The sequence below is a fragment of the Photinus pyralis genome, unplaced genomic scaffold (assembly GCF_008802855.1).
Source record: "Photinus pyralis isolate 1611_PpyrPB1 unplaced genomic scaffold, Ppyr1.3 Ppyr1.4_LG2, whole genome shotgun sequence".
NCBI classification, from domain to species: domain Eukaryota; kingdom Metazoa; phylum Arthropoda; class Insecta; order Coleoptera; family Lampyridae; genus Photinus; species Photinus pyralis.
Window position 1 is genome coordinate 7,511,993 of NW_022170403.1, and position 24,671 is coordinate 7,536,663.

At 34.7% G+C, this 24,671-nt stretch overlaps 1 protein-coding gene across 2 annotated transcripts; it reads right to left on the bottom strand.

Moving 5' to 3' along the window:
- Positions 1-6,809: 6,809 nt before the first annotated feature.
- LOC116164703 (ribosomal protein S6 kinase 2 beta) lies at positions 6,810-23,619 on the bottom strand. 2 transcript variants are annotated; one of them, XM_031478905.1, is made up of 12 exons: positions 23,433-23,619; positions 23,245-23,279; positions 18,353-18,433; positions 17,978-18,301; positions 17,721-17,924; positions 17,407-17,670; positions 8,448-8,641; positions 8,210-8,402; positions 7,985-8,155; positions 7,757-7,933; positions 7,482-7,703; positions 6,810-7,428 (listed from the first exon to the last, which is right to left on the bottom strand). In XM_031478905.1, the coding sequence occupies exons 1-12, from the start codon at positions 23,458-23,460 to the stop codon at positions 7,057-7,059; spliced, it is 2,265 nt and encodes a 754-aa protein (XP_031334765.1). In that variant the 5' UTR covers positions 23,461-23,619; the 3' UTR covers positions 6,810-7,056. The 2 variants fall into 2 exon arrangements, with proteins under 2 accessions (XP_031334765.1, XP_031334766.1); XM_031478906.1 differs by lacking the exons at positions 23,245-23,279; positions 23,433-23,619 and adding an exon at positions 18,589-19,890.
- Between the last annotated feature and the right edge of the window lie 1,052 nt (positions 23,620-24,671).

The following is a 24,671-nucleotide window of genomic DNA, read 5'->3' on the forward strand; positions in this document are numbered from 1 at the left end:
GTGTAGCATAAATGTCACAATTTCTGCAAAGTACTTATTTGGTTTGCTTAAATAGTTTATAGTATGCGTGGATCCATAATTTTTGTTCAATAAAAATAATTGAGATTTATCGTCAAGGCATTCACTTTCATCTAAAAATGCATTTTTGCATTTTTTACAATCGAATTTCTTTGATAGCTTAAAATATAGGTAACCAGCTACATACACATTTGTACAATCTTCTAATGTTACGCCGGTTTTTCTCGTACTTTCCAAATGAGTTACCTCTACCGCTCTTTGTTCGTCGTCGTCTTAATCGCAATCGTATTCAACTTCTAAATCATTGTCATTACAACTAGTGTATACCTCCCTTTGATAATCTTTGCTAGTAGAATTATTTGGATGGTCGTGGTTGTCATACAATTCCAAGATGTCGTCTGCATCTACTTCACAATTTGCTCCGTCCACTGGGGCTTGTAGACGAATATGCATGTTGTGTTGTAAAGCTATACGAAACTGCTTTACAGTTGGTTGAGCATTGTAGCCATTTCTATTTCTTATCACTGAAAAAAAGTTTTCTAATGGATCTTGATTGATTCGTGACGTCAGCATGTATTTGTAGTCGTCTTTTACAAGGGAGTCCCACAAACCCAGAATTGCTCTAATGGTCCACTGAAACCCTTCTATACAGTAAATGTTGTTTCTCGCCCGCCCGTTTTCAAAAATTTCAATTTTTTGGAAGTACTGCAATGCTTCGGCTAACCTTGTTGTTGTGAAGGTGTTGTAAGTTGATAATCCGCAATTATACGGATTTGCTGCTTTAACAACCCGACTATTCAAGCAGTCAAATGTGTCGTTGATGTATTTTAAAAATGAAGCCGTATTCTTTGCAGTTCTTGATCGAACCTCTCCAGTTTCGGCACATGTTGCAATTGCAGCTGCTACCGAGTGGCTAAACACCTGCACGGCATACTTCACTTTCATTTTTTGAAAGGTTGTTGGATTTACGTGCGTATCTGTAATTTTTAGCATTGCTCTCGTTACATTGCTTTTATGATCGATTTTATAAGTATCGACAAAATCGTGCCAAGATACTTCATTACCGTCTACGACAATTTTTAATTTTGTATTCATAAAATTGTTCCTCAAGCTTTTAATTAAATGGGGTGTATCAAAACATGTATATATCTCCATTCCATTTATAAAAATTTTAACGTTATCTTTTGAAGCTCCCAGGGATGCCAGCGCTTTTCGGTTGTTGCTTCCTTGGTCACAAACGACCATCCTTGGAACCAATCCAATATCTTGCAATTTTTGCAAAACTTTCTGCAACAAAGTACTTATTACTTCTCCCTTAACTGGACCTGACGATACGTAATAAGAAAAAGGCATCTTCCAATTACAAAATAACCCCCTCACAAAAAATAACAACGCTTGATTAGCTAATACTTCTCTTCTTCCCAAATCACCATAATCTTGAAAACCTTCAATAAAATCGTGATAGTGGTTGTAATTTAATCCTTTTTTTAAAGCAATTTCATCATATAAAACCACGCATTGTTTTTCCGTGTTCGTCATTTGCTTTACTTTGGCGTTTAGTTTCTCAATTAGATTGTTATTTTCTCCAGTCTTTAAATTGTTAACTTTTAACCAAGTTCTTATCGTGGATACACTTGGCAATACAAAACCCAAATCGAGCATAAATTTATAGTTACTGGGCGATTTGTAGTAAAACGATAAAGCTAAACGTTTTTCTGATGGGGTCCAACTGGTCCTTTTACGGTGATATAATTGCATTTGTACAAACGTCTGTACTTCGGTAGATTTGTTTTTTAATTGAGATTGGGAGTTACTAATAGAAAATGAGAGCCTCTTTCGAAGTCGGGTATTTGTTAGTTTCGTATTTTTCAAAGCACTACTTAATTTTCGAATTTTTTGTTTTAAACCAAGTAAATTTTGCTCTTGATTTTGATTTACGTGTTGGACAATGGGCATACCTATGATGTCATCGAGAATAGTCGAACTAGAAAGGTGAACAGAATCATTATGACGAGTTTCTAGTAAATCTTGTCCCGTAAAATGTAAATTGTTTGAACTAGCGGCAGCGTACGTTTTATCACTGATAGATTTTTTAACTACAAGGTTTGAAACGTCTTCGATTAACCCATCAATTTCGAGCTCGTTACCTATGGTTTGTTATAGATTACTGTTTGAGAGAAAAGAAAAATATTCCTTACCATTTAAAACAATATCTCCTGTCTTAACGTCATATTTAAGGGGCACAGCAAAGATATGTAAATGTTTTTTACCCCCACCACTTCGAATGCAGGATGCCAGAAAATGATTTTCACACAATATTTTGTTTTTAAGAGCGTCATCATCCATGTCAAGCAATAACACATTACCACAATTTATAATCCATTGAGTTGACATCGAGAAGCATCTTTCACAGGAAATTTAAAAAAACTTAACTGTGGAGAATTTTTCCTTGAATTTTTACAGTTCACATATACACAACAGTGACTTGCACTTGTGACACTAAATCTTTCACTTGCCATTATTGTTTACGCTAAAGATTTAAACATAACGCAATTATTTAAACAAAGGTAAACTAAAAGTTCAACTTGGTATACTTCTATAAACACCAAATCCACGCATAGGCCGTCAGCCCAGCGTATAAATATAGACCATGATTGCGTACTGTATGCCGTATTGGTTTTTCATTTAATAATGGTAAATTAAAATGGTTTTTAAAAAAGATATCGCACCGATCAGATGTTATTTAGCTTTTGCTATACAATACAAATTTGTATTAAGTTTGGAACTTATTTAATATCGTATTTATAACTAAAATATTTATTTACGTTATAAGACCAAAAGTAAGATTTTCCGCTCGAAGTGTATAATGATGTGTAAAAAATGAACAAAAAATTATTTAAAAACTGTAAAAATGTTTATTTATATACAATGGAATATTTATTAATTATATTTATTTTTTTAACGGCTTCGGAATATTACAACTTTCATTCTGATTTATAAGATTAGTTTTTTTCTATAACCGTACGCTTTTTTGAAAAACATGCAATTTAACAATTATTCAATGTCAAATCAAATACTCAAGAGGTTATGTCATGTTTCAGTTTTTGAAATTAATACTTACATGATAAGCGTATAGAAAAAAATAGTGTATTATACACGGTGGAAAATTAGATTTTAGCGCTCTCGCGATTGCTTCCCTCCGCTTCGCGTCGGGAATCAAACATCGCGCTCGCGCTAAAATCTACTACTTTTCCCCCTTGTATAATAAATAGCTATTAAAACCCATACATGAATATTGCTACGTACAGTACGCGATTAAAAAAGAGTTCTTATTTTCAATATTACTTTTTGACATTACTACCCACGAGAACCTTATGCATTTTTGTAAATAGTCTTTACAAGATGTAAATTTAGTTTTAAGTCATTTTCAAACCGTGCGCGATTATGTAATATATTACATAATTTATTTACATATATTTTTAAAGTTATAATATACAATGTGATCAAAAAATGCGTGACCGGAAAAAATCGATTATTAGGGTACATATTGCCAATATCTACTACTACTTTTGACATTCTTAAACGCGGTTTTAATATTTTATAAAATATACTGATATACAGGGTGATTCCTATAGTACCTGCCACCGTTTGGGAGCGTATAGGGGGTGCGTAGGGGAGTATTTTGATATAGGACACTTGGGGTCGGAAATCTAAAATAAGGGTGCCAGAGCCAAATTTACCTTCTGGAATTTCGCGCCTGTATGTAGGCAACCCAACCGACCGACGTTTCGCGCGGAGCGATGCAGAGCGAGTTAGCGCGAGGAAGCGACATGGGAGGGAAGGAGGGAAAACGACAGTCAAAAGCAATAACGTTTACAAGTGTTCAACGTGGCCACCGTTGTTCTCAATGCACTGCCTACATCTAGCCAACTATTATTATACTATTGCCATAGTGTTTATTCACTTGATACGCGTCGTTGCAGACGGGATTTCGTGGGTTTAAACAAAATTCTGATCATGTGTCAGCCACACATCGCCGCCTGAGATCGCTCCGTGTGCACCGCCGGCCGGTTGGGTTGCCTACCTACAGGCGCGAAATTCCAGAAGGTAATTTGGCTCTGGCACCCTTATTTTAGATTTCCGACCCCAAGTGTCCTATATCAAAATACTCCCCTACGCACCACCTACACGCTCCCAAACGGTGGCAGGTACTATAGGAATCACCCTGTATGTATTTATTATAATATATGACATACGTGGTAGTAGATATTAGAAACATGTATCTTAAAAATCGATTTTTTTTGGTCAGGCATTTTTGATACCGAAGATTTTCCGCCGGATTTGCTTTTTGCGAACTTCCTTTTTATAAACTCGGCATACGGATATCGTTATAAACAACTTAATAAACTTACACTTTTACTTTACATTTCAATTTATCATAATCGCATGCATAGGTAGTAATCAAATATCCAAAGAGTATACCGTACGCGATCTTGGTCTAAATTTATACGATGGGCTAACAAAAGATGTAATACCTACACACTTTTTTCACTATCCGCACATACAAATTTATCCGCTAATAGTTTTATAGTTGATACTGCAATAATGATTATTATTTTACTAGTTTTTACAAACACGATTTAGGCACATTAAACGCATGTATAGGCTCCGGGTACGGGTACCTTTAGAGTTTAGACATTACATTTCAATTACAATACGATTTCGTGTTTATTCTCGTACCTCGCTTAACACGTAAGATAAATCAGGGGACAGCTGATTTTGCAAAATTCTGCATAATGAAACAATAAATGTGTGCGGTGAAGAGTCGGCATCTTTGATGCACGGCGTCTTGCACGACGTTGTTTATCTTACACATGAAATTAAATGCTGACGTTTGAATTTGCGCAATTATTTCACTGCGGCACAGATATGTGATACCTATGTCTTTTATCTATGACTGCAGACTATCTTATAATTAAATACTTAAACTTGAGCTGATCGGTTATTATGTATGCTTATAAATTTCTACTACGGACCTGGATTTTAAAAGTGCTATTAGGTACGTAGAAATCTGCGAGGAAGTATGAGATAATTGCGTTTTAGTTCATGTACCATGCTGCAGATGGACGATGCAAACTATCCTAACGAGTAGAACATGCAATCGGCGCAAATTGTGCCGCGTGGTTGTCTATCTTCCTCGTTATATGTTAATCAATGCTAAAACAAATATACAAAATTTCAACAAAATCCGTCGAGCCGTTTTCTCAGAAAATTGCCAACAAACGTACGTACGTAGGTACATACAGACGGAAAAAAATTTTATTCTTTAAAAGTTGCTTAAAATGGTCTAAAACGTCGACATTTGATGAAATTTTGAAATGTTCAAAAAACGGCTATCGCAATAGCTACCTAGCACATGCTAGGAAGCTAAAAAACAAAACTAAATATAAACAGATTGAATACTAAAGAAACAATAGTTCACTTTTATTTTAAAATTAAGTAATGAACTGCTAGGGTTTTAGTGTCTGTTAGTCGATTGATTTACGACCAACGAAGTGCAGATTTTTAGCTTCCTAGCATGTGCTAGGTAGCTATTGCGATAGCCGTTTTTTGAACATTTCAAAATTTCATCAAATGTCGACGTTTTAGACCATTTTAAGCAACTTTTAAAGAATAAAATTTTTTTCCGTCTGTACGTACGTACGCACGTACGTTTGTTGGCAATTTTCTGAGAAAACGGCTCGACGGATTTTGTTGAAATTTTGTATATATGTTTTAGGCATACCGAACAGAAAAATAACGGGCCGGATTTTTGAAAAAAAATTTTGGAGCGCCGTAACGGCATCGAACTTTTTTTTTCAAATAGCAACCTAAAATTTTTATTCTATTATTTGGAAGACCTTATTTTCCTGTGTACAACCTACAAAAAATTGGGCCGGGTTATATTATCAAAAAACGGAGAAAAAAATTGTCAAAGTCAAAAAATTGTGTTGCATATGTGCAAAACGCAACGATCTTGTTTCTGAAGCAATTTAAACGAAATTTCTAGGGTAAGTCCCTTTAATAAAAGCAAACAAAATTCATGCGCAAAAATCGTGTTGCGCATGCGCAGAAATGCAATTTTCTTATTTATGGAACAATTAAAACGAAATTTGGATGGTAGGTCCTCCTAATAAAAGAAAACAAAATGCATGCGCAAAAAATCGAGTTGCGCATGTGCATAATCCAACTTTCTTATTTATGGAGCAATTTTAACGAAAATTGGATGGTAGGCCCCTCTAATAAAAGCAAACAAAATGCATGCGCAAAAATCGTGTTGCGCATGTGCAGAAATGCAACTTTCTTATTTATGGAACAATTTTAACGAAATTTAGATGGTAGGTCCTTTTAATAAAATCTAACAAAATGCATGCGCAAAAAATAGTGTTGCGCATGTGCAACATCCAACTTTCTTATTTATGGAGCAATTTTAACGAAATTTGGATGGTAGGTCCCTCTAATAAAAGCAAACAAAATGCATGCGTAAAAAATGCACCTTTCTTATTTTTTCCGTCTGTATGTGCGTACATGTTGGCAATTTTTGGTTTCAGCTAGGAAGCTATTCTGTCAAGAATTTGACACCTGGTTTTAAATACTTTCACAACACAAACATTTTTCCATGATATTTCATCTTCTGAAATTCAAATAGTGATAAGAATTTTAAAAAAACAGCCTGTATCATGGCAATAGCATATTTGCTTTATTCTGTCTGTTTCTGGGGATTTTTATTCATGAATGAGATCAAAACTGTATAAGTCTGATGAAAATTTAATGCTTCAAGAAATATTTAAATGAGTACTTACAGTATATACAAACAAATTTGCTTAAAATGCAGAGTACAGGTTATAAAATGCAACCACTACATTTGTGGAAGAATAATTTAAATAAGTTAATTATGCATTAAATCCCTCCTATAGACCATTTGACTTAATTTTATAAAATGTACAGCGAGAGGAAGTTGTTATGCCACTATGTACTTACAATACAAAAGAATGAATATTATTCTCTTACAGTACCTTTGTTCTTAAATCTACGACGAGCAAGTTCTGACATGCCAACAGGGCCTAAATGAGCTGCTTTTGGGGATACCGCAATTGCCCTAAATGTTGCAGCAACGGTTCCTTTTAGATGCAATTTTTCATTGGCATTTATATCAGATTTTGACTGGAAGCCTGGTACAATCACACTTTCACGATTTTGGGTAATATTACAACGATTTTGTACATGATTACTTGGGTGCTGATGACTAGCAGGATTTAACCAAAGATGATTTCGTAAATGAGAAGCCAAAGGTCGTCTTTGAGGTGACAAATGTAGCATATCTACCAGTAGATCTTTAACTGATTGAGATACATTAGACCAATGCTCGCCCTACGATTAAAAGTACGTTTATCAATGGATTAGTATTCACAACGGTTAATTACCGTAAAGTCCAAGCGACCGGAACTAATTCTTTGTAAAATTCGCTGTGGGCTATCATTGGGTGCAGTGGAATATGGGCACCGACCAGATAGCATAATATACAATATTACCCCTAATGACCAAATATCACATGCAGCATCATACCCTTGCCTTTTCAACACCTCCGGAGCCACAAAATTGGCAGTATAGCATGGCGTCATTAACAAACCATTATCAGCTCTCATCTATATATAATTTGGGTATATAAATAATTATGAAAAGCTAACATTCATCTAACCTGTTTAGCAAAACCCATATCACAGATAGTTACACTCTCAGGAGTACAGCTCTCTGAAGCGAATAATATGTTAGGAGGTTTAAGATCACGATGAACCACACCATTTTCATGCAGGAAGGCCACTGTGTTCACTAAAATCCTTAATATTGACGACGCTTCTCTTTCAGATAATCGACCCTGTAGAAACACATAAAGATATTACAATGAACGATGAACAATATAAAATACCTTGTTTGCAATATAATCTAATAAATCACCACCTCGAAGTAGCTGAAGAACAAGGTACACTTTGCCAGCTTCCTCATGTACGCCCTTAAGAGATACTATCCCCGGATGATGGCCATACCTTAATAAAATTTCCACTTCTTCCCTGCAGTCACAATTAGTTCTATTTATAATCTGAAACGTAAATTTGTTTAACCCAAAGTAATGGTAAAAAGAGATGCAATTTACTTTAACAGCATAGTGATGTCCCGTAGCTTTATGCCTTGCTAATCTACAAACACTATAGCTACCAGTCCCCAACTCGTGCAACAATTCATATTCATCTAAAAAGTTCCCTGTATTTGTCCTAACAGATTTGAATGGAGTTTCTTTACTTTGTGACATAGGACCATCTAATAAACCAGGTGCCACAAAACTAAACCTAAAAGAAAGCATTCAATGGTGCGTTAAATTTTAAAACGCTTACCCTCGGAATAATTCATGTGCGGTCGCACTTGCTGGAACACCAGGAGAATCGCGCGGCGTTTTACTTGTGAATTCGGAATCAAAATAGTATGCATCATCCGGACCTGATACTGCAGGCTTAAAAGGCGGCCTAATTTTTTTATTCACCAACGCTTCCCAATCGATAGTCGCAAAAAATTCGTGTCGCTTTAAATCCTGTAACAATGTTCTTACTGTACACGTTCCACATCTTTATTGCGTAATCAAAAATTATTGCAAATTTTATAAATTTTCCGCAAAATCAATAATTGCTTTAAGTAGAGAGGAGATTATAGATAATCTGACCTTCAGTACTCCAGATTTTACAGTAATCTGAAACACAGTAATCTTTGCATTATCTGTTGCCCCTTACAAGAAATACAACCACGATTGCTGCTTTTCGAATCTTTAGCTACTTCGGATATTCTTATTTTCCAACCCAATATTGGGCAAATCTTAACATTCCTAACCGGTCACTTTAATAATGAAATTTTCTATTACCATCTAAATGACTTACACTTATTTATTTTCTCATTGGACTGGAGACGGGAGAAAATGACATAATAATAAATAAACTATATCGCGTTTCAAAGAACAAGTCGGCCTATGAGATAGACATAACGAAAAGGATCAAACCATCTGAGCACCCTTTACGATGGCAAACAAAATTGCCCAGCTTCAGCTCTTCATGAATATTTATTAGAAAGAACACAACTGCTGCATGGGGACACCAAGAAACTTTTCCTGTATTTTACATGCCGCTGGATTAAATCTGCCCTAACCGAAAGTGGAATAAATACAAACATTTATATACTCATTCCACGTCTGTGGAAAACCATAGAGGCTGATATAATCAACACGGCATCGAATAAACCGAGGGTTCTCTGGAAGATCGTAAAAGGTGAAGCTGGAGATAACAAAAAAAGTGTTACAACTACAACCAAATTGAAAACCAACGAGGGCATCATCGAAGATAAATGGGCACAGGCGAACTATTTCGGAAAATACTTCTCCTCCATTGCAGACGCATTAGTCGCGCAACGTGGAAGCATTAACCAGACGGCATGCACGGCCGTTCATCCAATAAATAATTCAATGTTCGTATCTCCTATAACCAAGTGCGAACTCTTATCCACAGCCAAAGCCCTAAGAGAATCTTGCTCAACAGGCGAAGACGGTATTTCCTCGAAGATATTAAAGTTAGTGTTACCTGCCATTGCGTCGTATATAGTGCTCCTATTCAACGAGTCGCTGATAAGGGGAGTGTTTCCCCAAATACTTAAGACCGCGCGTGTCATACCGATCTACAAGAAAAAGGGCAACATCGATGACGTCTCGAACTACGGACCGATCGCCATACTAAGCTGCTTCTCCAAGTTATTCGAAAAACTGGTCCACAACCGAATTACAGCCTTCGTAAACAAATTTGATCTGCTGCCTGCATCGCAACATGGATTCCGCGCAAGGCACTCAACGGAAACCGCTACATTTCACTTACTGCAGTACATCTATGAAGCGAAAGACAAAAATAAACTTGTGTATGTGTTATTTTTTGATCTAAGTCGAGCTTTCGACACTGTTAACTTCTTATGTGTACGGAACAAACTATTCAACTTAGGTATAAGAGGTGCCATGCTAAAATGGATTATCTCATTTCTTACAGACAGAGACTTATATGTTGATTTGCAGGGAACCATTTCAGATAAATTTTGTATTAACTTAGGCGTCCCTCAAGGGTCGGTGCTGGGCCCTTTAATTTACTTGCTGTATGTAGCCGACCTGCCGAACTGTGTAAATAGTTATCTAGTTAGTTTCGCTGATGACACAACTATAGCTGTCTCAGCCGATAACATAAATACTCTTATACAAGCTGTCGATACTGCGAAAGACGAAATGAATGACTGGTGTACCAGAAATCGTCTAATATTAAACATGGAAAAGACAGTAGGCCTGTATTTTGGCAAAAAAGATATCCCGCCGATGCCACATAACGAACCCAACTTGACAAAGTTTTTAGGTATTGTTATTGACAACCAACTCACCTGGACCGATCACACTGACCACGTATGCAAGAAACTAAATGTCGCATATTATATCATTTTAAAATTAATCCACATCCTGGATAGACAATCCCTAATTAATGTGTACTATGCGGTGGCTTTTCCACACATCGCCTATAATATATTGGCGTGGGGAAGTACATCGGAGGCTTCTCGAGTGTTCATCGCACAAAAGAGAATCATTCGCCTTATATTTGCACTTAAACCTAAAGCATCGTGCAAGAATACTTTCACCCAATTCCACTTGTTAACTGTCCCATCGATCTATATATATAAGCTAGGCATATTTGTATATAACAACATCAATCTGTTTGACCGTCTGAACACCCATCACAGGTATCCTACAAGGAACGGTAATTTGTTATCGATACCCAAACATAGATCTAGCAAATTCAAACATAGCCCACTTTACAATGGTATCAGAATCTTCAATGAATTGCCTCCCAACATCCACATAGCCAAGACGCCATCTTTATTTAAAAAAAGATTAAAACAATATCTAACGGGGAGAGCTTATTATAGCCTCAACGAAATGTACATGTAACATGAGATCAGCACAGTCCATGCAACTATTATAGGTACCTTATTTGTTTGTGTTTATCTTATATTATCTATCTTGTTTGTAAACCTTTGACGTTGGCTATATCATTGTTTGTGATCTACTGACAGAAATACATTATTATTATTATTATTATTAATCAAAGCAACGACTGGATGATCAACCCACCATACTAACTTATTAGACACCCCGTCCATCTTTCACTACAAAACATCACTTGGAAAACAATGAGGCCCACTTGACCGGCAGGACTTGTACTTTTAGGTCTGGCTTCAAATGTGTATACACCAAACGATTTAGAGGGTACTACAAGTTGTCTATGATCGTTTTGGAAGTGGCATCTCGTAGGCTCGTACAATAAATTAAGATATCACTTCACTTAGATTTGTTTATATTCCAATTACTGTACAAATGGACAATATTTAGAAATGGGTTCTGCATCCAATCGTTCTATTCAATTTTCTCAGTGATCTCGAATCGTTAATTAGGCAGATAAATGTTTATAGGTTGGCTGAATACTGTGTGCATTGATCCCAAATCAAAATCCTTAAATTCCAAACGGGCTGTTAAAAATTTTTACAAACACTTACAATAAACGTTGGGCCAGAATCAGTAAAATTAATTGTAGTTGAGCCTAAGAATTACTTTCGTCGTGAAAAGAGTGCGAATGAACACACAACTTGCGTGATATTACAAAAACAAGTTTTATTTTTCAAACACACAAATAAACACACTCCTGTTAAGATGGAATTGGACCAACAATGTCCAAAATAAAACAAACAAAAAATAGGTCACATAAAGGTGCAACATCACTATTCAATCTAGCGGAAAACAAAAACACCTGCTAACATGTGATACACAATAATGTAAGTTCACTGCTTCCTCTCTCTGACACAGTTGTAGTAAAGGTAACCCTTATCTTACGTTAAAGTAATCCCCAACAAAAACTTCAATCGCCGTCCAACGCTCTAATGGACGCACAAAAGCCTCTTTTGAAAATCAGCACGCGCGACCACCTGTCTTTATTATACACCATGATCTGTACCTTATTGCAAATTAACTAAAACCCGAAATAGTTTTGATTTCATAACAAAAAAATTTTATATGTATTCCACCGAACATTAAATGTTTACCTTACAATTAATTCAAAAACAGGACAAAAAAGGACATCGCCTGGGTATGTGAGTTTCAGGGTAAACGAGTCTGTCCGAAGTTGTCCGATGAGACACGATTTGAGATTGTCAACCTATAAATTAACAAACGTCAATTGATTAATCGCCTAGATATCCCAAAAAAAGCAAACTTATTCTTATTTGTGGACATATAGCAAATAATGAAGAGCATTTAAAGCTTCCCGTACTACGCGGTTACTATAAAGCTGCTCTTTAAGCGATCCTAGTGGTGTTTACACGACTTTAGTTTACCCTGAGATTCACATACCCACGACTACAGTGCCCTCTATCCGTGACCATCCATTTTGTATTGAAAGCATAGGGCGAATAGCAGTCCATGTATTATATGGTCTAAGGTTTGAACACGCATGCGTTACAAATTTTTCGTTTTCGCTATGGAAAAAATATAATTACGTTGTTTCAGAACGTAACCTTGTGGTGGACATTACACTATGGATGTTCTACATGCACAAACTGGTAAGTATATATGCTGATTCGTGAATGTTAAAGTTATTTGTTAAGGAAAATTCTGCTTTAACACAATTTTCTTTATTGTACATCTTAGATTTGCAACTAGTTTGCTGCAAAGTGCTTTACCAGGGATTGCGAATGAGACTCGTATAAATGGTAATGCAACGATTAATGAAAATGCATGTTAGTTTTGAATGAAGAAGAGAAATTGTTTTCGAAGCAACATTCCCAGAAGAAATTCTGGGGAGAAGTGTTCATTATCATCGTATTAAGTATGGCCGCAGCATTTATGATAGAAATTCAAAAGTCGTCTTCAATATTTTATTAACAAGAAGCAATATCTTGTGTAAAGCGAAGAAGTATGTGTCAATAATTGGTACTGAAAAATAAAAAAATATTTACAAACTTTTGAATTCATAATCCACCCCACTTTGTATCCTTTACGCATTACGATCTCCTCAACGGCGTCCATGTTGAAAAACTGTTCACTCACGCGTGACGTCACACCGTACTCAAAAGCGTTCCACTTAAGAGTTCGCCCACAACGCCTCTAAGCTAGTGGAACGACAAAACCGCGGTCGCGGTCGTGATCGTTGTGGGCGTTAAGTGGAACGTACCCTGTATATACCTTTTTAAAAATCATGTAAGACGTTTGCATTGTGCTGAGGTACAAAATACCACTCATACAGTATTTCTAATTATGTTTCCTTCATAACAACATTTTTTTGGAGACGTTTACCGTAAGTAATAGGTAGGCCGAGTACATCACTTGACTTCAGCCGAACGCGCTCTAACTACTTTAAAGTAGGACATTCATTTTCTTTATTGTATTTTAAATGGAGAACTGCAAAGGAATGCAATTGGTTAAGGGTGCCCCTTCAAGTGTACGATTACACCTAATTCTTTTTGGAAATTAGCGAAAACCATTTATTTTCGGCAAGATTAAGTAATAATTTTCCCCACTTCCTAAAAATGAAATCCATTATTACAAAAAGTAATTTACTTATAGAGGAATAGTGACGAAAAATTTGTCTTGAAGTTCCTTCAATCTGTCAGGATAAGCTAATCGTTGGAGCAACATGCATAAACCTTCAATACCTAAGAAGAGCGATTAATACATAGTAAATGACGTCCTTTTTAGGTATTACCATCCACAATGTGCTGGTCACATGTTTCAAACCTGTTGGGTAATTGCAAAGCTGAGTACAAATGTTGTATGTCATTTTTCTCAAATCGGAATAGGAAACTAAAATTATCTAAGGGAATGGAATCAAAATTAAACTTATTTATGGAATAAAGTTTTTTCTTTTCTGCAATTGCTCTTTCTAAAGTCTCATATAGAATAGCACTAGCAATCATCATCTTCTAACAAAAGTATTTCATTTTCAGACAGCTTCGCCATTCTCACAACATAGAAAGTGTAAGGTTAGGAAATCTTTAAAATCATAAACAATAATAAACCTATCCGCAAGCGCGTTTCACTAAATTTCCCTTACATCATAAGAAAAAATGGCCGTCTAACGTAACGGAAAATACGTGTCCGCAAATTCGCTAATTACGTTTGTAAAAAATATCCTAGATACATGAATAACTAGTTTTTCTGTAATGTCAATAAATTGATACATCTGTTCTGTTCGAATATATTAATAAATAATTATTAAAATATACAGTGAATTTTTTTTAAATGCGAATATAGGAGTTTGCATGCAATATAATTTCCCTATGTTCGATTTAAAAAAAAAACACATCAACCTATTGAGTAGTTCAAATGAGTAGTAGATACAATTGACAGCTGTCACATTTTTAAAAAATACCGCCGTCAAATTTAATTACAAAATCCGTAGGTTATTGCTTTGAATGTCAAGGAGGACACTTCGAACATTTATTGTAATTGTTTTCGTTATTTATTTTCTTCATTTATGTATTGAATAGATGAAATCAGTAGAATAGCAGGTGCACATGACCTACAAATAATTGGAGGTTGGTTCACAATGAGTTGTGATGTTAGCGCGTGCCCTGTGGGATCAAGTTATTGTAAGTTTAGGAAAAATTTATCCTAAAGTTGCTATGGCCTCTCATAGCTTCTTTAAAAAAATCTTACCGACCGCTCTTCATCATCAGACTAGGTATAGAGTTACTGTTCATAGTCACACAAGTTGCGTGTTTTGCTGGTGGGAATGTGAACCGGGAACACTTCATAGATTGATGTGTTTTTTTTAAAATCGAGCATAAGGAAATTACATTGCATGCAAACTTCTATGTTCGTATTTAAAGAAAACTCACTGTACACATGTTTCTTATACATTCAAAGAACCTACGACCTACAAATGCAACAGAAATGTCCGCTATTGGTCCAGAAGCAGTCCACGTCTAAACATAACGTCAAGGCATCAACACTTGGATACAGCAGGTGAGCAGGACGGTGCACCTGCAGATAATTCTATAGCCGTTTTGGAATATCTTTCAATGAGACTTCCAAAAAAAGTTATTAGCACGCGTTCGGGAATACCCAGGCCAGTACGTTCTTTATGAATATGTTTATCAGCAAAATTTGGCAACAGAAGAAGAACTGTGGGGTATTAGAATCGACTGTTTTTGCAAAATAATTAAATCTTTTCGAACATTATGCTCTAAATGTAGTTGTTTAATTCAAATTCGTTTCTTGTATTGTAATCCTTATATATTCTGTTAATTTAATTTGATTTGATTTTTGTTGTTGTTTCCTTTAAATTATTGTATCAATTCATCTCCTTAGATTGATATTAAACATGTTGATATAAACCGTTAATTGCTAATTATTTAATTTAATTTTAATTTAACAAATCCTTTGTACAGGTACTCTGTAATAGGAATTTTTTTTATTAACCTCTGTTTCGTTTTCATTAAAACTCTAGCTCTATTTTGAGCAACATTTTATATTCCTATTTTCCGCGAATTCTCCCACCTCTTATTCCTGCCTGTTGGTACCTAAAAGTGATAAGAAGAATGAGGTGAGAGTGGAAAAGACAAAGTAGGGAGAGAGACGCGTTTTGGTGACAGCTAAAAGTAGGTGCCATTGAAATTAAATTCGATAATACCGGGCGGTCGCGATTCACTCCACACTCGTGAAGAAAAGAATAAGTTAAGGAGAACCAGCAAACAGGTAATCCATTTTATTTTTATAATTATTCCCTTCCGCAACAACCTCGAAAAAAAGACATAACCGCAATTAAACCATAAAGAGCTATACCTCATTGAATTCAGAATAAAAAGGGCTTTAAGAATGATTATTGGAATATCGAGGCCAAATTTAACAAGTTTAAAAAGTCATTATGCAAACATAAATGACGAGAGCGTATTTTTCCTTCTAATAACATTAATGCTAGTTTCATTCAAAGTGCATGCGCAAAACCAAATTTTAAAAGTGGTGTTAGATTTTTCCTAGGATTTGTCTTTATTCCAAATGCCCATGTATAAAATTTCATTTAAATGCTTTCATAAATAGAAATCACATTAAAATGCGTTGTTAGTTATATAAGGGATGAATAGCTTAATTTAATTCATGTTTTGTTTCTGTTTTTTTTGTATCTTTATAACTTTATATCGGGTTAGCTACTGTTTACTTTTTTTTCTCTCTCTGTATTAATAATCTTATTTGTGAATTTTCTTATGTTTTTAGATTTTAGTTCACATTTATGTACACTACCATTATAATGTTGTCTTTCTTCAATAATTGGATTGAAGTCTGTAGGACAATAAACTCTATTAATATTATTATTATAAATAAGAAAGTTGGCATTGCGCATGCGCAAAATAACATTTTGAAAACATCGATAATTTTACTTATATTCGCAGTGTTAGCTTTGCACATACGTTAAACCGCATTTTTGACACTGCGCATGCGCAAAACCAAAACATATGCACGGAATCCTTGGACCAAGCTCTATCAAATGAGCCCCATATCACCCAAATCGGTTCAGTGGTGTAGAAGGAGTACGTGTGACGGACGGACGACAAAGTGCAACCCATAGCACGGCTATGGAATTATTGCCATAAGAAATACATTATAAACTTCAAGGTAAAAATGCAAGGTTGATTCCCAAATGAAATACAATGTGATCAAAAATGAGTTGCTGTTGAGTTACCTTTGGAATTTTTTTTACATGGGAAATCGTACTTAATTTGAACGGCGTCTGGACAATAACTCATTTTTGATCGCCCGTTACCGAGTGTTTAGTATCATTGGATTTGTAATGTTTTTCTGACGTAAAAATCCAATATGGCACCCATTTAAAATAAGGGAGTTGATGTCAATCTCAAGAACCACCATTTTGAAAAAATGTTTTCTACATCCGTTGAATTTATCCCATAGAATCTTGCAACTTTTATTTGAAACATTTTTCAATAGCTCCCTTTGTTACTAAAATATTTGAACTTTTTTCCAAGAATATGTAGTTCGAAAAAATATTTCAAAAACCAAAAAATTTTCCGGGGATTTCTAAACGCTAAAATCTTCTTAGACCTTTAATTGAACAACTTTTCTCCCATTTAACCAAATTTGTATTTTTAACCGTTCCACCACTTGGATAGTTGTAACAATTTTTTTTTTAAAGAAAGTACTGAGATTAATCGATATTCGCAACAGTAAAACTTTCTTTCATTTCTATTATGAACAACAGCTTTTCATTATTAAAAAATTACCTCAATGCCTCCTGCACCTGCACCCAATCTATTAACAGGATTTCGTTTAAAAAGCGCACGTAACAAACTTTGCGCTTCTGGGCTAAGGTTTGATGGCATTCCTAATTTTGCTTTTAAAATTTGAGTCATTGTGTCTCTTCTAGTCGCTCCTTGGAATGGTAAAGTTCCAGTTAACATCTCATACATTAATACACCGAATGACCACCAATCTGCTGCAAAAGCATGACCTTTTCGATTCACAACTTCTGGGGCCATATACTCAACCTAAAATCAAAACAGAAGTAAGCAATTCTTATAAATTTAACACCACTTACTGTCCCACAAAAACTGTACGCTTTTCCTTCCTCCAAAGGCAATTTTGATAAACCAAAATCGGTTAATGCAATGTGCCCATCTGAATCCAGTAAAACATTTTCAGGTTTCAGGTCTCTGTAAATTATACCAAGGGAATGTAAATGATTTAAAGCTAACGCCAATTCTGCCAAATAGAATTTCACATCCTCCTCTGTAAACATAACCTAGATTCATAAATTGGGATAAGAGGAAAGAGATTATTATACTATCAAATTACTTCTTTGCTAAGTCTAGAAAACAAATCTCCGCCTCTCAGGAAATCAAGTATGAGGTACAATTTCCCAGCAGTTTGAAAAGCGTAGTGCAACTTGACAATGAACGCATGTCCAACATCAACCAGTATATTGCGTTCCATTTTAGTTCGATGTCGATCTCTCACTTTTAAAGTCGCTTTTTTTAGCACTTTCATTGCGTACAATGTTCCAGCATCAGCACCAACCACTTTTCGAACCAAAAAAACTTTTCCAAACGAACCTTCCCCTAACACTTTCAAGAGTTCAAACTGGGAAGGATCCGCTTTTTCATGTCCATCCCGTACTACCTACAAAAAAATATTGACATCACAATTATACGAATGTGTAACAAAAATTACCTCTTGCAGTTCAATTTCATGCTCCCGTTCAGTTGAACCCCCATTCTCTTCTATTCCACCTATTTCTTCAGCATCTCCTGACTATACAAATACATTATTAGCTCTAACATTGCAGAGAAATGACATAAAACAGAAACATATGTAAAACTAATAGTGAGGTAGTGAAGTTTGATTAGTAAAAGCAATGTAAGTATCTACTGATTAAGAAAAACCTATGTACAATTTTTTTAACTTACTTATTTCTCTCCGTCAGTTACTACTTTTGATTATCATGCTTTTCAATATTTTCGAAGTTTTTCGTTTCCAAAATCACCCTTTTGCGGCTTCAATCTCAACTCGTAATACCGAGCAAGATTGGCATATATGATCACGCTGGCTTGCGTTTGAGTGATGGCACAAGATGGATTCAAGGAAGATAAGTAGAAGTAAACAGGGTAGGATGTGCTGTTTACCTTATCTACTATTAGTATAATAATGATACTTTAAACTTAACAAATTCCAAAGTATTCTACACAAAACATTTGGTTGAAAGATCTTGCCAAATAGTTAATAAATTGTAGATAGGTTCGGTATTCTTACAACATGAGAAAGACGAGCAACTTTTTAAGTTTAAACAGTCGATTATCTATTTCTATAAATAATTGGAGTTTTCGATTAAGTGATTGTTGAACAGTCGACAATGAAGTAGGCAATGATTTTTTCCCATAATTAGTAATCAAATAATCGATGTTTTGTTGATGCTAAATCATTCGTCCATTAATCAATAACCGGTTATTCGAGTATTTAATAATCGCGATTTCGAGTTCAGTGGTAGGTATTAGTGCTCTTTGGGATTTAAACATGAAGCTTTTACATTTGCAATTTTTTGTGGCTATCTGACTTGGTTTTAATTTGACGTATAACTTCATACATGATCTGTCAGTATTAAGTTTTGTTTTGGTGAATACACTAAGGTTTGCAATTAATTGAATTTCTTTTACCATTTCTTATCTTTGTATGGTATCTTAATGTTTATTACTAACTTTTCTTATATTTACTGGGTGTGGCGAGTGGCAGTAGCCAAGAATATTTGCAATTGGCATTGCATTAATATTGACATTGAGCCACGCCGTGTTTGTGTTGCTTGGATGTGACGTCCTTGCGCTAATTAAATTGTAATTCGCAGGTTGTTTGCAATATGTGAATATATATATTTACATATTTATATAATATTTATAGACAAATACCGAGTCAAATACATAATAGTAACCGTATATTTTTTCCCAAGTTATAAGATAATCATTAAGCAAATTAGCTTTCTCTATATGCGTGTTTCTTGTGCACCAAAAGAGGGATAAATCCGAGGATAAATCAATAGTACTTATAACGATTTATCATACATCAAGTAATATGTGACAATTTTGCAACATGGTTTTTAACTCAGTTTTTAATTTCACAGTCAAGTCATTATAAGTTATGCTTGATGTACATAACACATAGAGGAGGTGACCTCAAGGGTAATGCATTTGTAACATGATTTATGAAAATTGCAACAACAAGAATATCGACAATTATACTAGAGAATACATTATATCAAATAACACCACTTGCTTTTTAAAAAAAATGGTAGCAATTTATCTTAAGCCCGTTTGAAATATTCAATTATTTAATACAAGTTTTAGTTGATTTTTTAGAAACAAGAAAATTGAACGTTGCATGTGTCAAATATTTAATAGCTTGTATCGAAACTGAGCTAAGTATAATGAAAGTTGTCCTATTTGTCTACCTATTGTAATGGTCCCAGTATATTTATCAATTTATCGGTTTATATATGTATCAATTCCAAGATACCACAAACAGAATCACGTTCGATTCGAGATCACGTTTGTTTCTGAGATACAGGATGAAAACGAAAAGTATAACTTTTTGATATGTTATCGTATCTTACTACCCATGTAAGACAGAAAAAAGGTAAAAACTGCCCATTCTAGATATTTTTACGTAGAATCCAGTGGCGCACTAAAAAGAAATTTTTGAAGCAACGTTTCTGAGATTTGACCCAAAGTTGGTATTTTTTAAATGCGACACCTCGTGCGACACCCTGTATATGTTAACGTCAATTTTTTGCATTTCCCAACTTGATGTATCACATCTTTTATTTTTTTAAATTTTATCCATGAACCCTCACATGAACCATAAATAAAAACCCTATTTTTGACAGTGTCTAATCGGTAGGCCATAGATTCATGGAGATTTTGTTATTTTATTGTATTCATGGCAGCCGATACGAATCAACAAACAAGGCTGACAGTAGAAACATCTCATTTCAAAATTTTGAAAAATATGATATAAAAGGCTGATTCAAACTCGAGGGAATCTCGGAAACTATAAGACATAGGTAGGTACGAGGGTAGGTAGTTTAAATTTGGCAAAGTTGCGTACTTTGATGTTTAATCTCGTGTTTAATACAATGCCGTTTTGAAACTGAAACAATTTTACTTTCGGAGATATCCTGAAATTTTAAGTTTGACGTTTTGTCCCCGGTACCATCGTCCACGTGGTAGTCACATTAGGAGTCTTTTGTAGTGAAGTACTTTTTTTTATCGAGGTTAGTTCTTCATTTGGAACTTTTTGACACTTGATGGGCTCTCAAACCAAACAGATTATTAAACCAGCAGTTATTTTCATAATATTTTTAAAAATTATAATTAAAAAAGTATTTACGATATCACACACACACACACACCATTTAAGAAAGAGTGAATGGCAAAAAATTAGTACCTTAGTAATGTTGAATAATTTGGTAAGTAATTGGTCAGAAAGATAGAAGTGATAATGAAAAAAAAAGAACATAGTATTATAATAGTATTATAATTCCACATAGCTATGTAGCTAGGTGTTGGAAATTATGTGTACATAAAGCAAAACATATAATGCACGCCCAATCAAAATGTTGGTATCTGTAATGTTTTGTGCTTACAGATTGTACAGGATATTACTTTGGAACACCTACTTGTATCGATAATTCCTCATATAAGCACGTGAGAAGGAGAAGTGGCTTATTTATCAAGTGCATCTGAATTTCGAAATCTTTTTGAGTTATAATGTCAATAAATGAGAAAAAAAAACCTACTCAAGGACCTACTACAATAAAACTGAAAAGTATCTTTTCCTTCACTCAAGGGGGAAACTCGGGGAAACCACCTCTCTCATTTTGCAAGAATATTTCCTCATAGAAGAATTATATTTCCTTTTCAGTCTATATTTCCCGAGATATTTCCTTATATTTCCCGAGACATTTCCTAATTATTACCCGTATTTCTTTTTACTCCCTCAAAATTTTTTACTCAATTTGAGGTTAAATTTACTAGGAATGCCTTCATAGTACCTGAATATTTGACCATAATTCCTAATATTGCCTCATATTTTCCCATATTCTTTTACATTTCCCCATATTACCTTATATTTCTTTGGAATTCCCCTTATTTCCTCATACTGTCCCATAATTCCGAGTATAATTCCTTCATATTATCACCAACTTTGGACAATATTGCTTTAGTGGTGTCATCCCTCAGTTTCACTATACACCATGACTTTGAATTTAAAAAAACCTCGAAAAAAACAGAACTTCAAATGTTGAGATTAATAAAATCTACGTCCTTTAAGAAATACCTCGAGAAATACAGAGGGTGTTTTTTTGGGAGCTTTAGTTAAACGTTTCTGGGAAAGTAAAATAGGTAGGTTTTTGAAAATTTGTACTTAAGGAGTTACTCTCCCAGAGCTCCCAAAAAAACACCCTGTATTGTGAAATGAAAATGAAATAAAAAATTCGTGAAAGTATTGTTTCTACATGAAAACTTATTCCTTTGCTCTTTGGTTTTTCAATTATACACAATAGGCTATGTGGTGTCCAAAGTAAACAATACCACCCTTCAATCCTCTGATAGAATAGGGACATTTTTTTTCATTTCATTATATTATAACTTTAAGGCTGGACAGTACACCCGTTTCGGTCCCCAAAACGCTTGATTTCGTTCCACGATATCTGAATGTTGAGTGAAGATGCAGATGGGGTCGAATATTCCTGTGAAAGGTGAATGCTTTAGCTCGACAATAACGCTGGGATTTCTTAAAATGTGTTGAAATAATCTTTTTTTTTTTAGGGTAGCGTAGAGGATGGTTAGGGAGCCATATTTTGAAAAATAAAAAAGGAAACAAAATGTTCCTAGCGTTATTACCTAGATATTAACTTTACGAAATTATAGCAATTTTGAAATTGTACCAACTTCATTTATTGATAAATTATCTTAGAAAAATGACTCAAAAGTTTACCTCGAGACGACGAAAATGTGCATTATAATTGCCCTAAGTTTATGTTTCTACCATCGAACCCAAATTAATATTATAAATAACCAAATTTGGGGATTGACAAGAGGCAACTTTACATACTCCGTTCTGTATGTACTGTCCAGCCTTAATGCCACATACACACGCTGGCACTAGCAACAAACTCCACATGTTTAGTGTCGCAAGCGCTTGTGGCAAATTCTCTTTGATTTGTGACAAAAAAACCATACGGATCGACTACAAACGCTTGCAAAGCTACACCAACACTCTATCCACGTTTGAATGGCAAGAGTGTGGACGCAGCATAAAGAATTCCAAAATAAATTGATGTGCACGACAAATAAGCCACTCTCTAGAAAATAGAACTACAACCTTACATCATTTTCTTGTATTCCGAGTTATATTTATGCTTACAAAGCTAGCAATGTATTAAAACATACTCTCGTATAAACCCACCGTTATGCTAACCTCATGTTAAGGGTAAAAGACATGCATAGAAAATGACCAGGGTGGGTGCTATAGCGTGCAACAACTGTGAGAGTATTAAAACGTAAATGTTTACGTACAGAGACTATTCTTAGGGACCTGGACACTCCAAATGCTGGAAATGAATAAACTTATTATAAAATATAAAACTTAGCTAAGCGTGCTAAAATAAATTATGGAAAATGCTGGAGAGTGGGAAATTATATACTTTTGCAAATACTTAAGTAAATTAAAATGATACATAACATAGCACTCTATTTGTACCCACCTCGGTATCGGCGTGTTGCACTTGCCATGGCTCGAAGGAATTAGCTAACGGCATGTTAAATATTTTATCCTAATTCTTATCATCTGTTACTTCACTTTTCACTTAATTTCTTTACGAAAGTAAACACCTTCAGCACATTACATTGACAACTGTTGCACATTAAAAATAAGAACATCAATAAAACCAATATAACTACCAACAAAACAAAAATAAAAAACCAAAAGGCTACGTTCAACCATTTACTGCTTTCCCCGAGTGCGTGAAGCACTGTTGCCGTTCGTTGGGAACAGCTCATTTTGCAAGTTGTTCATTTTGCACACATTTGAATTGACATTCACAGTACGTAAATAACCACAAGAGAGTTTCAAGTTTCAATTCGAAAATTGTATCTAGATACATTTTTAGATACTTACATTTGTTTCAGATACAGTAGTCAGATACTTATATTTTGAATCTAGATAACATACTTTATAGCAAAGAGTAACAGTACGCTTTGCTTATAGTAGAAAAAAGCAGTCTAGAAGGCCTCGGAATTGAATTTAAAAAAAAATTTACATTTAACCGTTGGGGGTTGTGTAAAAAGGTGATCATTCCTTTGAAACTCAAACGGAAATTACTATTCGAATGTTACAATCGTTTAATTATTTCACCAAGACCCACATCTGCCCTCATGCTGGTATATAATAAATCCTAGTTGTTAATACAAAATCCGTAGTTTACCAGAGGATAAATAGGAAGAAAGAGAAATACAAGTGAGGGAATATGCATGTGGTTTAAATTTACTTGATTCTTTCTCCAGCAAATATTTATTGTCCTGACATTATACTTAAACCATTAGTTTCTTATTTAGTTTGTTTTTAATTGCTAAAAATGTTAATTCAAAAGTGCAAAATAAGCGAACGAAATTCAAATTTGCGAAACGCTTCACTATTGGACGAATGAAAGTGACGTCAAATGCCACGCGATCGCATTTGTTGTGTCAATATTCATAAGTAGTAGTCCAGTCAAATTACAGTTTGGGCAGATTGAGCTGGGTGTTGTCATTTCACTCAACGAAATCAAGTGTCTTCTATGTAAAAAGATCCGCTGAATCCGAAAACCATAGTCCCCCTAGCCGAAAACTCCCGGAATACATTGTTATGTATAAACAAAGAACGATGAAAAAATGGCAAGATGTCGTTTCTTTTCGCATTTGACTTCAATTATCTCGTTAACTATTACTCTAAGGGAAAAAAATGA